Raw genomic sequence first — 13749 nt, 5'->3', positions numbered from 1 at the left:
CTGTGGAGATGCTGGTTGTTCAGTGGATGGAGGATATCGCATGTGTTGTTCCTTCAGTGATGAAACCATTCTAGTTAAACTGTACTGGAGGGAGACCAGCCAGTCAGAGGTTTTTGGTTTTTCTCTAAGTTTCCTGCTCATTCCTGCAGAATCTGCATTATTTAGAGGCAATAATCTGACTGCAGGACATGCGGTTCAGTACAGCGTGGAGGAAACATGGGTGTTGAAGTGTTCTGTAGAAAGTGGTGGATAAAACCTCCCACACAGCATCACCCTGCAGCCTACACACTCACATTAACACAACGCTCTTCAGCTGCCTACACTGGTGTTTCTATCTTCTCCTGCAGGAAGAATCTCTGACAGGTTGAGCTCCAGAACAACAGCTCTCCATCAGCTGATGCAGAATCAGTTTCTGAAAATTAGACCGAAGCGTTTACGGCAGAGGAACAGCTCTTCATGCAAACAGAGAATTACTGACATGGAACGTCTTCTCTGTGGTTACCTTCACTTCTCCTGTAGTCCAAGACAAAATAGATGATGATTAACCCTCGTGTCGTCCTGCGGGTCAAACTGACCCTTTATAAAGTTTGAAAATGTGGAAAAATATATATTTATATATATACATTTTCAACAGTTTTGGGAAATTTTTGAACATTTTATGGTAGAAAAAAAGAAATGTTAAAAATGTTTCTTAAGATCATTCACAAAAAAATCAACTAAAATCCCGTGAATTTCACTGGAGTTTAGTTGATTTTTATGTGAATGTTCTTAAAGAAAATATCAGAAGTTTTACTGATGTATATGTGATCACTTTGGATATTTTTAGGATTTTGTTTCAAAGATTTTTACTCATTTTTTGAAAATATTTACAAGAATTTTCTTGGGTGATTTTTTTAAAATACATTTTTTAAGGAATTGTTGGAATTTTCTTCCTGGAGGGTTTTTTAAATTTTCAGAAATTTGGGGAATTTTTTTTCTGAATTTTTGTATTTTTCAGACATGGAAACAATATTTTTTGGTGCCTGTAAATGAAGACAACAGGAGGGTTAAACAGCCAGTACAGGCTTCACTGAGCTATTCTAAGGTGCTTTGTAGCATCTATCAGTAGGATAAAATGAGAGTTTGACTGGCAGCCTCCATGTGTTTGTGTGGTCGTGCATCAGGACTCTGGTCGGGTTTGGCAGGAAAAGCTGCTGATTAGTTGATAGCTCAAAACACAAATGCAATCACTCTCCACTAAACACAGTTTACTCCAGCTGTACAGCTCCAGCAACTTGTTTTCAGTCACATGGAACCATTTGGGATGTTAACCGTGGCTCTGCTCAGACGTGTGTTTTTCAGCATTTCCTTCGTCTGCCTTTATTTTTATGACAGGTTCGTCCTCGTCACCGAAGACACCAGTCTGGCATTAATTTCTTTCTCTACTGCTCTTCAGAGACTATTTTTCAGCTGCTCTTTGCTGGAGGGGTTGTTTTGGTCTCTTTAAAATACCGTAAATATGTAATGCAGGGGTGTCCACCATGAGGCCCGTGGTCCAAAAGTGGTCCTCCAGAGGGTCCACCATGAGGCCCGTGGTCCAAAAGCGGTCCTCCAGAGGGTCCACCATGAGGCCCGTGGTCCAAAAGCGGTCCTCCAGAGGGTCCACCATGAGGCCCGTGGTCCAAAAGTGGTCCTCCAGAGGGTCCACCATGAGGCCCGTGGTCCAAAAGTGGTCCTCCAGAGGGTCCACATGAGGCCCGTGGTCCAAAAGTGGTCCTCCAGAGGGTCCACCATGAGGCCCGTGGTCCAAAAGTGGTCCTCCAGAGGGTCCACCATGAGGCCCGTGGTCCAAAAGTGGTCCTCCAGAGGGTCCACCATGAGGCCCGTGGACCAAAAGCGGTCTCCAGAGGGTCCACCATGAGGCCCGTGGTCCAAAAGTGGTCCTCCAGAGGGTCCACCATGAGGCCCGTGGTCCAAAAGCGGTCCTCCAGAGGGTCCACCATGAGGCCCGTGGACCAAAAGTGGTCCTCCAGAGGGTCCACCATGAGGCCCGTGGTCCAAAAGCGGTCCTCCAGAGGGTCCACCATGAGGCCCGTGGACCAAAAGCGGTCCTCCAGAGGGTCCACCATGAGGCCCGTGGTCCAAAAGCGGTCCTCCAGAGGGTCCACCATGAGGCCCGTGGACCAAAAGCGGTCCTCCAGAGGGTCCACCATGAGGCCCGTGTCCAAAAGCGGTCCTCCAGAGGGTCCACCATGAGGCCCGTGGACCAAAAGCGGTCCTCCAGAGGGTCCACCATGAGGCCCGTGGACCAAAAGCGGTCCTCCAGAGGGTCCACCATGAGGCCCGTGGTCCAAAAGCGGTCCTCCAGAGGGTCCACCATGAGGCCCGTGGTCCAAAAGCGGTCCTCCAGAGGGTCCACCATGAGGCCCGTGGACCAAAAGCGGTCCTCCAGAGGGTCCACCATGAGGCCCGTGGACCAAAAGCGGTCCTCCAGAGGGTCCACCATGAGGCCCGTGGTCCAAAAGCGGTCCTCCAGAGGGTCCACCATGAGGCCCGTGGTCCAAAAGCGGTCCTCCAGAGGGTCCACCATGAGGCCCGTGGTCCAAAAGCGGTCCTCCAGAGGGTCCACCATGAGGCCCGTGGTCCAAAAGCGGTCCTCCAGAGGGTCCACCATGAGGCCCGTGGTCCAAAAGCGGTCCTCCAGAGGGTCCACCATGAGGCCCGTGGACCAAAAGCGGTCCTCCAGAGGGTCCACCATGAGGCCCGTGGACCAAAAGCGGTCCTCCAGAGGGTCCACCATGAGGCCCGTGGACCAAAAGCGGTCCTCCAGAGGGTCCACCATGAGGCCCGTGGTCCAAAAGCGGTCCTCCAGAGGGTCCACCATGAGGCCCGTGGTCCAAAAGTGGTCCTCCAGAGGGTCCAATCCGGCCCTCAAAGTGTAAAAATTCCAGAGAAGACATTAACTGCAGATTGTAAATTAGTAAAACTATAAATTTAAAATCATTTCTAGACCATGACAAGTTGTTCTGATCATAGATCAACAGATTTTTGCTTTTTTATTTCCACCATCCACGGGTCTAAACTGAGAAGTTCTGGTTATTTTCTGCATTGAGTTTCTACAGTGGGCCTCTGTTTCAGTCTAGTCCTTCCTAAGTTTGTGTTTTTGATTGTTCATAACAGGAAATAATCGGCTTGTCAACTTACTGAGAGGCGACTCGTTGAACTGATGTTGCTTCGGTTGTATTCTGTAGTTTGTACCTCTGCTGATTGGAGGACTGACCCAGGAAGTGTTGCTATCCTCCATGGTGTAAGTATTCCTATGGTCACGTGCACAGGATGTGAGAAATCAGCTTTCTTTCATGCTCTTTCCCCTACATCAGATGTTATAAACTTACTGAAGGCCTGTTGTTTTTCTCAGAACCAAAGCAGACGCTGCCTAAACGAGCAGGAAGCCGCTGATTGGGTGATGACCTTCAGAGGTTTCCTTGTGGGATAATTTCCCTCCGCTATGTGGGCTTTGATTATACACCCTGATGAAGCCAAAGTCCCTAAAACCACCTGATTTTAAACACAATCAGGCCTTCATTTGGAAAAACAAAAAACTGAAAGTAGAAGGTTTAATGAGCCGCTGTTGGGAACATGGAGATCATTTGCTCTTTACTTTTAGATGTTCCAGAGGATCGTTGGCGCTGTGTTTAAAGCGCTGTACAAATAAAATGTATTATTATTATTAAACTACAGGTTCTTCTGTGTTTGTTCCTCGTGTCCAGGGCGTCTACGCTGTGGGAAACTTCCAGCCGAGTGAAGATCGCTCCAGAAGTCGACCTCCTCCACCGATACTGAGAGAGCCGCCGCTGTCCTCTCTGCCCAACGTCAGCCAATCAGCAGCCTCCAACAGCCACCCAGGTAAAAGCCAGTCTGTGCAGAAAGTACACAGAAACGGGTTAAAAATGGAACAGAACTGTAAATAATGTCTACACATCTGTCTTTTTAAGTAGTTTTCTAGAAATTTGGCCATAAATGACATCTTCTTTACTGTACAGTAAACTATTGGATGTTAAGGATGAAAAGTGTTTAGATTTTAACTGTTATCGCACAGATTTCCCAATCTTATTAAATACAGATTATATCTAGTATGTTCACTAAAAAGGTCAAAGTATAAAGAATGTCCAAATCAAATGGTGCATTTTCTTTTACGACCTTAGAATCATGTCTGACCATACCGGATGGAAAAATGTTATTCTTTCACAGATATTTCTCACTTTTACTGTTTTGCATTTTCTGAATGTCAGTCTTTCACCATTTTTTAATTTTTTCCTCGGCACATCGCTGGCTGATTTTTAGTTTCTACAGGATGTTTTTTTTTATTGTAAAGTTTTATCAATAACTTTTACTTTTGTTTTCTTGTCCTAAACATTTCATTCTGCTTTTAATATCAATCCAAATCCTAAACACAGAATAGTTAAACATTCTTGTTGCTTGACTGAGGTTAATTTTCTGTCAGTACTTATTCTGTTTGCCAGTTAGAGTTGAGATTGTTCAGTGTGCTTTCAAACTAACTCAGCATGGATGGAATTATCCTTAGAAAGGACATTTTGAATTATTTTAAAAGGGGCACTGTAAAGTTTTCAGACCTGCAAGAGGCAGATTAAAAACCACTGAAGCAGACAGAGAGAGATCTGATTATTCCTCCAGGATCAAACTTTCAGTGCAGAATTTTGCTGAAGCGTCTCGACAAAGTTTTTGGTCAAACAACCAAAAATCCTCCCTTTCACCCTTTCCTGCTCGTCAGATTGTTTTTTTTCTCTTCCTACAATGAAATTCAGTTTGAAGAGTTGCAGTTTATTGAGAGTCAGCGTTCTTCCCAGATGGTGCTTCACGTTCTTTAAAATGTGTGGATGATGATGGAGACCGGAGGAGGGTCTGCAGCTACCATCAGCCAGAAGAGCAGAAGAGCTGATTAGTGGAGCTACACTTCCCATGATGCAGCTGATGATGAACGGTCTTCACCAGACTAAGGGCTTTCTTCTCATGTTGTAAAATTGTTGGGAGTTCCTCCTCATCGTGTCACCAAACTCTGTCGAATGGAAGCTGGTCTTTTTAGACCTGAAGCTGATGTGATGTGGACCTCAGATGTTGTTATGATGCTTCTACTGTCGTCTCTGATAGTTCACCCTCACTCTGGCTCCCAGCCAACCAGAGCCCATCATCACCAGGACCTCCTCCCACGCCATCTCCGCCGACAACCGCTGCCCATCCTGACTCGGAGCGCCTCCTACCGAGAGCCGTCCATGACCATGAAGAGAGCCAGCGCCGAGGTGGAGGTCATCAGTCCGTCCAGTCCGCTGGAAACCGCGACAACATGATGAGCTTCAGCAGCAGCACTCTGCCCAGGTATCTGTCTGTCCTGTACCCACAGTCTGGACAGAAGCTGTTTATTTACCTTCTGCAGCGTATTAATGTGTTCTGCTCTGACTTTACATTCTCCACCTTCACTGTAGAGATTTTAGGACATCAAGGAGCTGCAGGAAACAGTGAATACTGAGGCCAATAGTTCAGACTTCCTGCAGCTTTACCCAAAAAACACCGTCTTAAATGAATCCTCTTCAACTTACAGAATTAATTAATGCTTCATGATTTATAGCTGCTGTGGTCTGGTGTGCCTCCAGCACAGAGTCTCTTAGCACTGCAAAAACATCAGCACAGTTAAATACATTATACACATATAATAAAAAGTAATAATAATTAAAGAATAGAAATGTTTGTATTCCTGCAGCAGTGGCTTTTACAGGGTTAAACTCTCCAAGCACATACAGAGGTGGAAAAAAAGTTTTCAGACTCCTTGAACATTTTACACAATCTCAAATATTATCATGAAATATTTGTGTAAAATCTTTGTTGTGTTTTAGAAGGAACAAATAGAAATAAAGTGAGTAGCAGATACACTCACATCTCCATGCAGGAGAATTATTCCTGAACAGAATAAATGAGTCTTCATGACTACATTTGCATCATAAATGGAGATACAAATGGTATGAATCACCTTCTTAATCATGTCTTACTGACTCGGTGGACACAGTTAGTTAGAAAATGACTGGAAAAATAAGAGTAATTTGTGTTTTTGTCCAGTGATTTCCACAGCTTTGCTTCATCTCTGCGTTGAGCAGTCTGCACTGAGAGCAGCAGAAAAGTGATTTAGGAGGTGATAGAATTTTGTGTTCAGCTGAGGAGGATCCATGAAGGTCTGCGTGGGCGAAAGGAGACAACAACTCATCTGATAAATACTTGGAAAGCTCCACTCCACAGCAGAATTGACACAAAGAGCTTTTTGATGGAGCTTCAGTAACTCACCGCTGGGTTTGTCCTTCTCAGGTCATCACATTTTTACAAACAATTTTCTGTTTCAACCACCTCAGATTGGCTGAAATTTTTTATACTGTAAAAACAGATCTTTATACAGACATCTGTGATGTATAAAAATACTTTCCAAGAGCAAAAAATCTTAAAGAATCTCCAGCTGATCCACTTTAAGCAGGTCTTTTCACACTGAATCTGACTGTAACTTGGATGACAATATAATCAGGAGCTGTTAAAGATAAGTCTGAAATGATCTTATTTATTCTATATGTTGTTGATTGACCATCTGCAGTACTGGACAAGTTGATGTAATAATCTCTGAAGTCAACCACATCTTTGCCAGTTTTTAAAAAGAAGTGATTCTTGGACAGTATTTGAAAAATCCCTCTAAAATTTCCCAGATACAACTTTATAAAGTAGTTTTCAGTAAATCAGAGCAGTCGATTTGAGATGGAATCACCCCATTTCATGCACCAGATGGGGCAGTCAGTAATGAGTAAAAAATCCTCTCAGCATGTTTGAAGATGTATAAAAATACTTTACATAAAAGTCCAGTTATGTGGGTTGAAAATGAATAAAATGAAAAATCCAGAATCTATGAAGAAGCTGCTGCTAGAACTACTGGGGTTAAAGAATTAAATAACCAAACACCAGTCCCTCCGTCTGAGCAGTGAAACACTAAATATGTGCCGTAGTAACACAATGAAAGCTGGGATGCTTTTATTGTGAACAAATAACAAGTACAGGTTGTTATACTTTACTATCTGTTATTTCAGAACCTTTTACCCACCAGATCGCCCTCATGTCGTCCTGCAGGTCAAATTAATCCGTTTTAAAGTGTGAAAATGTGGGGGGAAAAAATCTGTTTTCACAGTGAAACTTCTGATGTCCACATTTTCAACATTTTTGGGAAATTTTTTTAACAATTTTTGGTGGAAAAAAGAAATGCTGAAAATGTTTCTTAAGAACATTCACAAAAATCAACCAAAATCCGGTAAATTTACTGGATTTTGGTTGATTTTTATGTGAATGTTCTTAAAGAAAATATTAGAAGTTTTACTGATATATATGGAATCACTTTAGATACTTTTAGAGCGTTTTTGGAAGATTTTTACTCATTTTTAAAAAATATTTACAAGGATTTTCTTGCCAAATTTGGGGGATTTTTTTAAATAAATTTGAAGGGATTATTGGAATTTTCTTCCTGAATTGTTGGATTATTTTCAGACAAGGAAACAATATTTTTTGATCCCATAAATGAAGACAACAGGAGGGTTAATTAAAGGCATGGATGTAAGCAGAGACTAAGTATGTAGAGCTAGATAGGTGGACGAGTTCTTTCTGTTGCACTAAATTAATTTAAATGGCTCTCTAACTTATTTTTTCTCTACCTTGAGTTTCAAACGTATAATATAGTGTTCAGTGTCATTAAAATACCACAGATTGTAAAGAAAAGAGTCATTGGTTGTTTTCATTAGAGGCTGTCAGGACTCAAACTCCTGCTGATTTATTTTATTGTGCCTAAACATTTATTTTGAAGGTCATAGTTCTGCTGTTCTTCAGTCTTTATGTGCTCTGTCTTTTCCTGGTGATAAATGTGCTGCACTGCTTTGGAAAGAGAAGCGGAGATGTGATGTGATTCTTCATGACTGTCACGCTCCAAATCCCTCCTTTTAAAACTGGCCTCAAAATCTCCAAAGATGAGTGGAAGCGCAGCTGAAAGTTAAACTGATTCAGGAGAGTTTGCTTCTAACGGACTCACAGGCTGCAGGATTTACAGACATGAAGCTGGACTTCACTGCACTGGGTTTAATATGGTGCTGCAGGGAAAGAAATATTTTTCTTTTGCTCTTGAAATAGCTTTAATTGGTATTATTTAAACCTGTTTAGGGTTCAGGTATCAGAAGGTCGACCTCGATTCTTTTGTGGAATGAGTAATTTGTGCTTTCAGTGAATGAGTTTAATGGAGTGGTTTATTCACTGTACAGCATGAATTAGTCACTTGTGCACAGATTATGTTGTGCTCCATGATAGCAGCATTTAATTAGCATGTTGGTCACAGTGAAGATCTGCAAACAGAAACAGCATCAATCCAACAACGATAAATTACAACAACTTATTTCACACCATGCAGTAAAAAACAAGTGAAACTAAGGACGAGAAACACAAATGTAAGATGGATATCCCCTCTTTCATTTTCCTAAAATGTACTGATCAGCAAATTGATTTCTTTATTTCCTTCTTTATTTGACAGGGACAGCACTCATTAATGAGCATCCATTTAGACAGCAGTGGATGTAAATATGCCGGATTATACAGCAGCAACAATGCAAATTTACAACCACAGTCCCTAGGCAGGTAAAAACCAGAGAAACACAGGACAGCAGGACACAACAAAAGGACATTACAAAGAGTACACAGAGAAGGTAAAGGTCCCCACACTGGCTGACTTTCAGCTGCTTCAGGTGAGTTTTGATGGTTGCTAACGTGGGAGTCTCCCTCATGGAGAGCAGAAGACTGGTCCAGATCTTACCGACTAAACAGAAGTCAGTAAGGCTGTTTTTCTGTTTTTTCTATGTGGGACCTCCCAGTCCCCTCTAGAGGAGGTCCTGGTCCTCAGACCGCTGTGAGCTCTAATAAAGTCAGACATGAGGGCTGGATCAAGTCCATGGAACACCTTAAAGATCAAACAAGCACATTAAAAAAGTTGAACTTCCCGAAGCTCAGTCAGTTGTCCTTCTCTAAGCTACGTCTTCTTCCATGTTGATGCTATAGTTTCATTGTTTCCTCCTGCAGGTCTCATGGAGGTTCCTCTCTGGAGGAGGGCCGTATTCCACGGCGTCACGCCTCCATCCACGCCTCCATGGACTCCACCCGCTCCAAACAGCTCCTCAGCCAGTGGAAGAACAAGAACGACAACAGGAAGCTTTCTCTGCAGGTGATGGATGGAATAAGGCCGGCCTCCTCCTCGTCTCCTCAGAGGAACATGGAACTTCGTTGCTCCTCCGAACCGTCCGCCATGGGCCTGGAGGCGGAGCTCCGCGGTGGGACCCACCTGCCTATAGTCATAGCCCAGGAGGCAGAGCTGCGTGCTGGAGCCCACATCCCAGCTCAGTACATGAAGCTAGCAGCTAGCTCCGTCCCCATGTCCAACCACAATCACATGGTTCATAACGGCAGCACCGGATTGGCCGGTGGGGCCAGAGTGTCCATCCAGTCCCGGCCCGGATCCTCCCAGCTAGTTCACATTCCCGAGGAGGAGAACCCCACCAGCAAGGACCAGGAGAGCGAATCAGAGGACAGCATCATGGATGGAGGCGGGTCAGTGAGGGAAAAATGGCTGAGAGTGGCTGAGAAGACGACCATCCCCTGCAGGCCGCTGAGCGCTGGAGGTCAGCCTCGTCTCATGCAGGTTAGCAGAGCTCTGGTTTTACCCTTTTAAACGTCTTTGTGTTGGATTTAAATCGGGAATGGCTTATTGCTTTAAACCTATCGTACAGACACCGGAGACAGATGATATCCAAGTTTCAGAGCTCCATTACTTGTGTTTATAAGTCAGTGGCATCATTGAATATAGGTTTAGTTAAAGAGGTGGTTTGTCATCAGATATGGATTCTACTCTTCTGATTTCTGTGGAAAGTTTATCACAGCGCGAGCAGAACAATTGGCTAGGATGAGAAACCAAAGGTGGACTGACTGGTTGTGCTGGAGTTAAGGTGGAGTAAATGCTTGTTGAGGTGCAGTGATGCTGTAAACCTGCTGTTGGACACTCATTTCTGGAGATCTTCTGGTTTCTGTTTTCTTCACGACAAGACGCAGCAACAATCGTAAAGCAGAAACCTTCAACGCTGAGGATTTGGACGATCTTAGTGGACTGTCTTTTTAAACGACAGGCTAGTCCACTTTACATACAAATATGCCACCAAAACTTTCCTTCTGTCGCTGTTTTGAGAGTTGTGGTTTAAACAAACACAAACAAGGTTTTTTTCCTTATAGCTGAATGATAAAGAGATGCAGCCAAACCATGAGTTCTGCAGGATATCTGGTAAACTCAGACAGCTCTACTGAGAACACTTTGAATCCTCCTAATGATGTATAACAGTTTATCATGGAACCACTACAGCACTGGTAACAGCCCCATAAACCATCCTTTCTGTTGCAGTTTGTCCACTTTGAGCTGTAGATGCTGCTGAGTATCTGCCAGCTGTCCTCCAGGCTGCGTCCACGCTGATCCGTCTCACTGCTGCTGCTGGAGCCTCATGTCCACTTTGACATCTGGAACAAATGCTCCTGATTCCATGTTTGAAGGTTCAGGACTGTAGTTTGGACAAGCAGAAGTTAAAACTTTTGGAAGCAGAGATCCATGTTTTCTGAACGGTCATACGTCGTGTTCCCTGATTTAAAAAACAAAGAGTTTTGATATCAATGGTTCATTCAGTGTACAAAGCAAATCTGAGGCACTTGGCCATTTCTGCGAGGAAAACTTTTTGTCATTGCTGTTCTTCCTCTGTAGTATTTTCTAGTTGGAATGTCCTCGGATCAGGATCGTGGCTTTTTACAGCTAGAACTGCAGCCATCGATTATTTTAGTCATCGAGTATTCTATCGATTAAGATCGGTGAAGGTACGTGTCCACTAGGTGCATTTTTCCAGCATGTAAACGCGCTGCATCTGAAAATCACACGCATGATGGGCGGTCACTAGCAGACCACAACATGGTCACATGACAGCGCTGAGCTACGAGGTCACATGACCGAGCTTTCAGCTTGATGGTCCGGCAGATGAGTCAGAAAACATTTTATTTCAAAAACGCTTCAGGGAAAAGTATTTCTGAAAGCATTTAAGGTGAGAAATGATCTGTGCAGCAGCTGAATCTGTCCTGGTTTTACTTCACTTACAGCTAGTTTAGACAACCGTTTAGACCGTGGACTGGTTGGACACTGCACTGGTTAAAATAGAAGCATCCCGCCACATTTAAGGACCCGGTTTGTCTGGCTTCAGATCCCGGTCCTCCATTTAGCAGGTAGTTGATTAAACGAAGCCTCGATTCAGAGAATTTTGCTGCGAGGAATTTTAGTAACAGAATAACTGGAGGAATGGTTTCAGCTGTTTGAAGTTGTTTGGTTTTGGCAAAAGGCTGAAACAAGCTGCACTAAGAGCTATTTAATTCACCACTGGAATAAAAAAAACACAACCTAGTTTACCCCAGATGGAGGTAACACTCCAGGTGTCATTAAGCCTCAGACTTGGAGCTCCTTCACCAGCTCCCACTTCCTCCTGCCTCCTCTGGTTCCTACAGTACTACAGAATAAAGGCAACCAGGTACTACAGCTGATCTACAACATTTAAAATGTCTGTTAGCAATTAAAATGGGGGATGTCTGATATTGTTTTCTTTGCCAGTATCCGATATGCCAGCCCGGTCTCACGGGGATTCGTGAAACTGTCACGTCAGTTTTTGTTTCGGTTTCGTGCGCACCAACACGATGTCGTCATGTTTTTCGTGCCGCTCACCACGAGCGAAACCCGCTGTGGTAATCACATCTGAAAGTGGTTTATACCGGCGGATTCATGACGATCTAAGCTGTCCATCGGCGTTTGCGGCCGCCACTGCGGCCGCCGGACATTCTTTAAATTCCTATGCAAATTCGGCGGATTCATGACGATTTAAGCTGTCCATCGGCGTTTGCGGCCGCCGCCGCGGCCGCCATTGCGGCTGCCAGACATCTGGCCGCAGCGGCGGCCGCAAACGCCGATGGACAGCTTAAATCGTCATGAATCCGCCGGTATAAACCACTTTCAGATGTGATCCGGCCGCCGCTGCAGCCGGATGTCTGGCGGCTGCAATGGCGGCCGCAAACGCCGATGGACAGCTTAGATCGTCATGAATCCGCCGAATTTGCATAGGAATTTAAAGAATGTCCGGCGGCTGCAGCGGCGGCCGCAGTGGCGGCCGCAAACGCCGATTGAAAGCTTAGATCGTCATGAATCCGCCGGTATAAACCACTTTCAGATGTGATTACCACAGCGGGTTTCACTCGTGGTGAGCGGCACGAAAAACATGACGACATCGTGTTGGTGCGCACGAAACCGAAACAAAAACTGACGTGACAGTTTCACGAATCCCCGTGAGACCGTGTTGCAGATATGCAGATATTGTCCAGTTCTCCGTTTCTGATTCTGATGTCAGCTAAAACCCAAATCTGTGGATTGGAAGTGACTCCAGACCACAGACATGTTGTTAGTCAGGCACAGCGAGCTTATTGCTGCTGAAACACGTGCTGACACGCTTCACAACACGCTTTTGTCACATTTCATGAGAGGCAAAAAAACGATAACCACATTGACCAGTATTACATTTTTATGCCAGTATCAGGCGTTCCTAATTAAAATGTTATCAGGGATCCGCAAAGACTAAATATGACAAAGAAACAGATCAGCACAGCAAAAGGCTGGAGGCCGACAGCCGTCATCTTCTGTCAGATTTCTGCCTGTTAATAGGAGTTGTCACCAAATGCTGGTCAAAGAGGAAACTGTTGGGTTTCTCTGTATTATTAGTGACCTGACGTGATTCATGTTGTGATTTTAAAATACAGAATTAAAACTGAATTTAACTGAACCTTTTATGGGTTGAGTCTATTATCACTATTATCTGAATGAAATTCTAAAATATTTGAAGTCAGTTGTGTGCAAACTGGAAAGAGAATGACAGAAAAAAACAGTTTGTAACACAATGAAAGCACTGAATTAGAAGCAAAGACTTTGTGTGTTCTGATGTTCGTATTCTGACCTGATGGCGTTTGAAATACTCGTGTACAGAGCTGAGCTGTTTAGAAAACCATCTGAACAAAAACAGAACTTTAATCCAGTCACCTATAAACCGTGTAACTTCCATCAGGCTGTATGATTGGTGGACAGCTGCAGACACAACCTTCTGTTTCTTCATCGCAGTCGTGCTTCATGTTCAGGAGGAAAGTTAGCCGACGTCACTGCAGCAAAATGTGGAAGAGTTCACCTGTCTTTGTCTTCCTCCAGGTGATAGCCTTATCCAAACAGCAGGGTCTGCTTCACTCGCCCCGGTCTGAGGACGGCGGCAGCACCGTCAGCTGCACAGGATCCATCCGGTACCGAGCTCTGACGGACCAGGACCCGTCTCCACCCGCCTCCACCACCGGAGCCGTGGGAGGAGGAGGTCTGCACAGAGAAACGCTCAAACTTCCATTCAGATATGAAATGAACAATCTCTATATGAACCTGAGACATGAGTTTAATCATCATTAATAAATTAACACCGAGTTACCAACAAAACCCTCAGGAGGGTTTTTAATGGCAGGATGGTGGAGGCAGACGGAGATAACAGTTTATAACAATGAATGGAACAGAAAAATGAATTTAAACACTTCTCCTCTCAGCAT

At 44.2% G+C, this 13749-nt stretch overlaps 1 protein-coding gene across 1 annotated transcript in view; it reads left to right on the top strand.

Annotated features, from left to right (window-relative positions):
* LOC110958018 (phospholipid phosphatase-related protein type 4-like) overlaps positions 1-13749 on the top strand; it is a 52892-nt gene that overhangs the window by 28229 nt on the left and 10914 nt on the right. Inside the window, 6 exon segments of the mRNA XM_051953983.1 lie at positions 3746-3882; positions 5147-5221; positions 5224-5322; positions 5325-5373; positions 9133-9748; positions 13370-13526. Coding sequence (XP_051809943.1) covers positions 3746-3882; positions 5147-5221; positions 5224-5322; positions 5325-5373; positions 9133-9748; positions 13370-13526 — 1133 coding nt within the window.

This window comes from Acanthochromis polyacanthus, chromosome 9 (assembly GCF_021347895.1).
Source record: "Acanthochromis polyacanthus isolate Apoly-LR-REF ecotype Palm Island chromosome 9, KAUST_Apoly_ChrSc, whole genome shotgun sequence".
Lineage (NCBI taxonomy): Eukaryota > Metazoa > Chordata > Actinopteri > Pomacentridae > Acanthochromis > Acanthochromis polyacanthus.
Note: the sequence above shows the minus strand (reverse complement) of the source record. Positions and strands in the feature narration are given on the sequence as shown.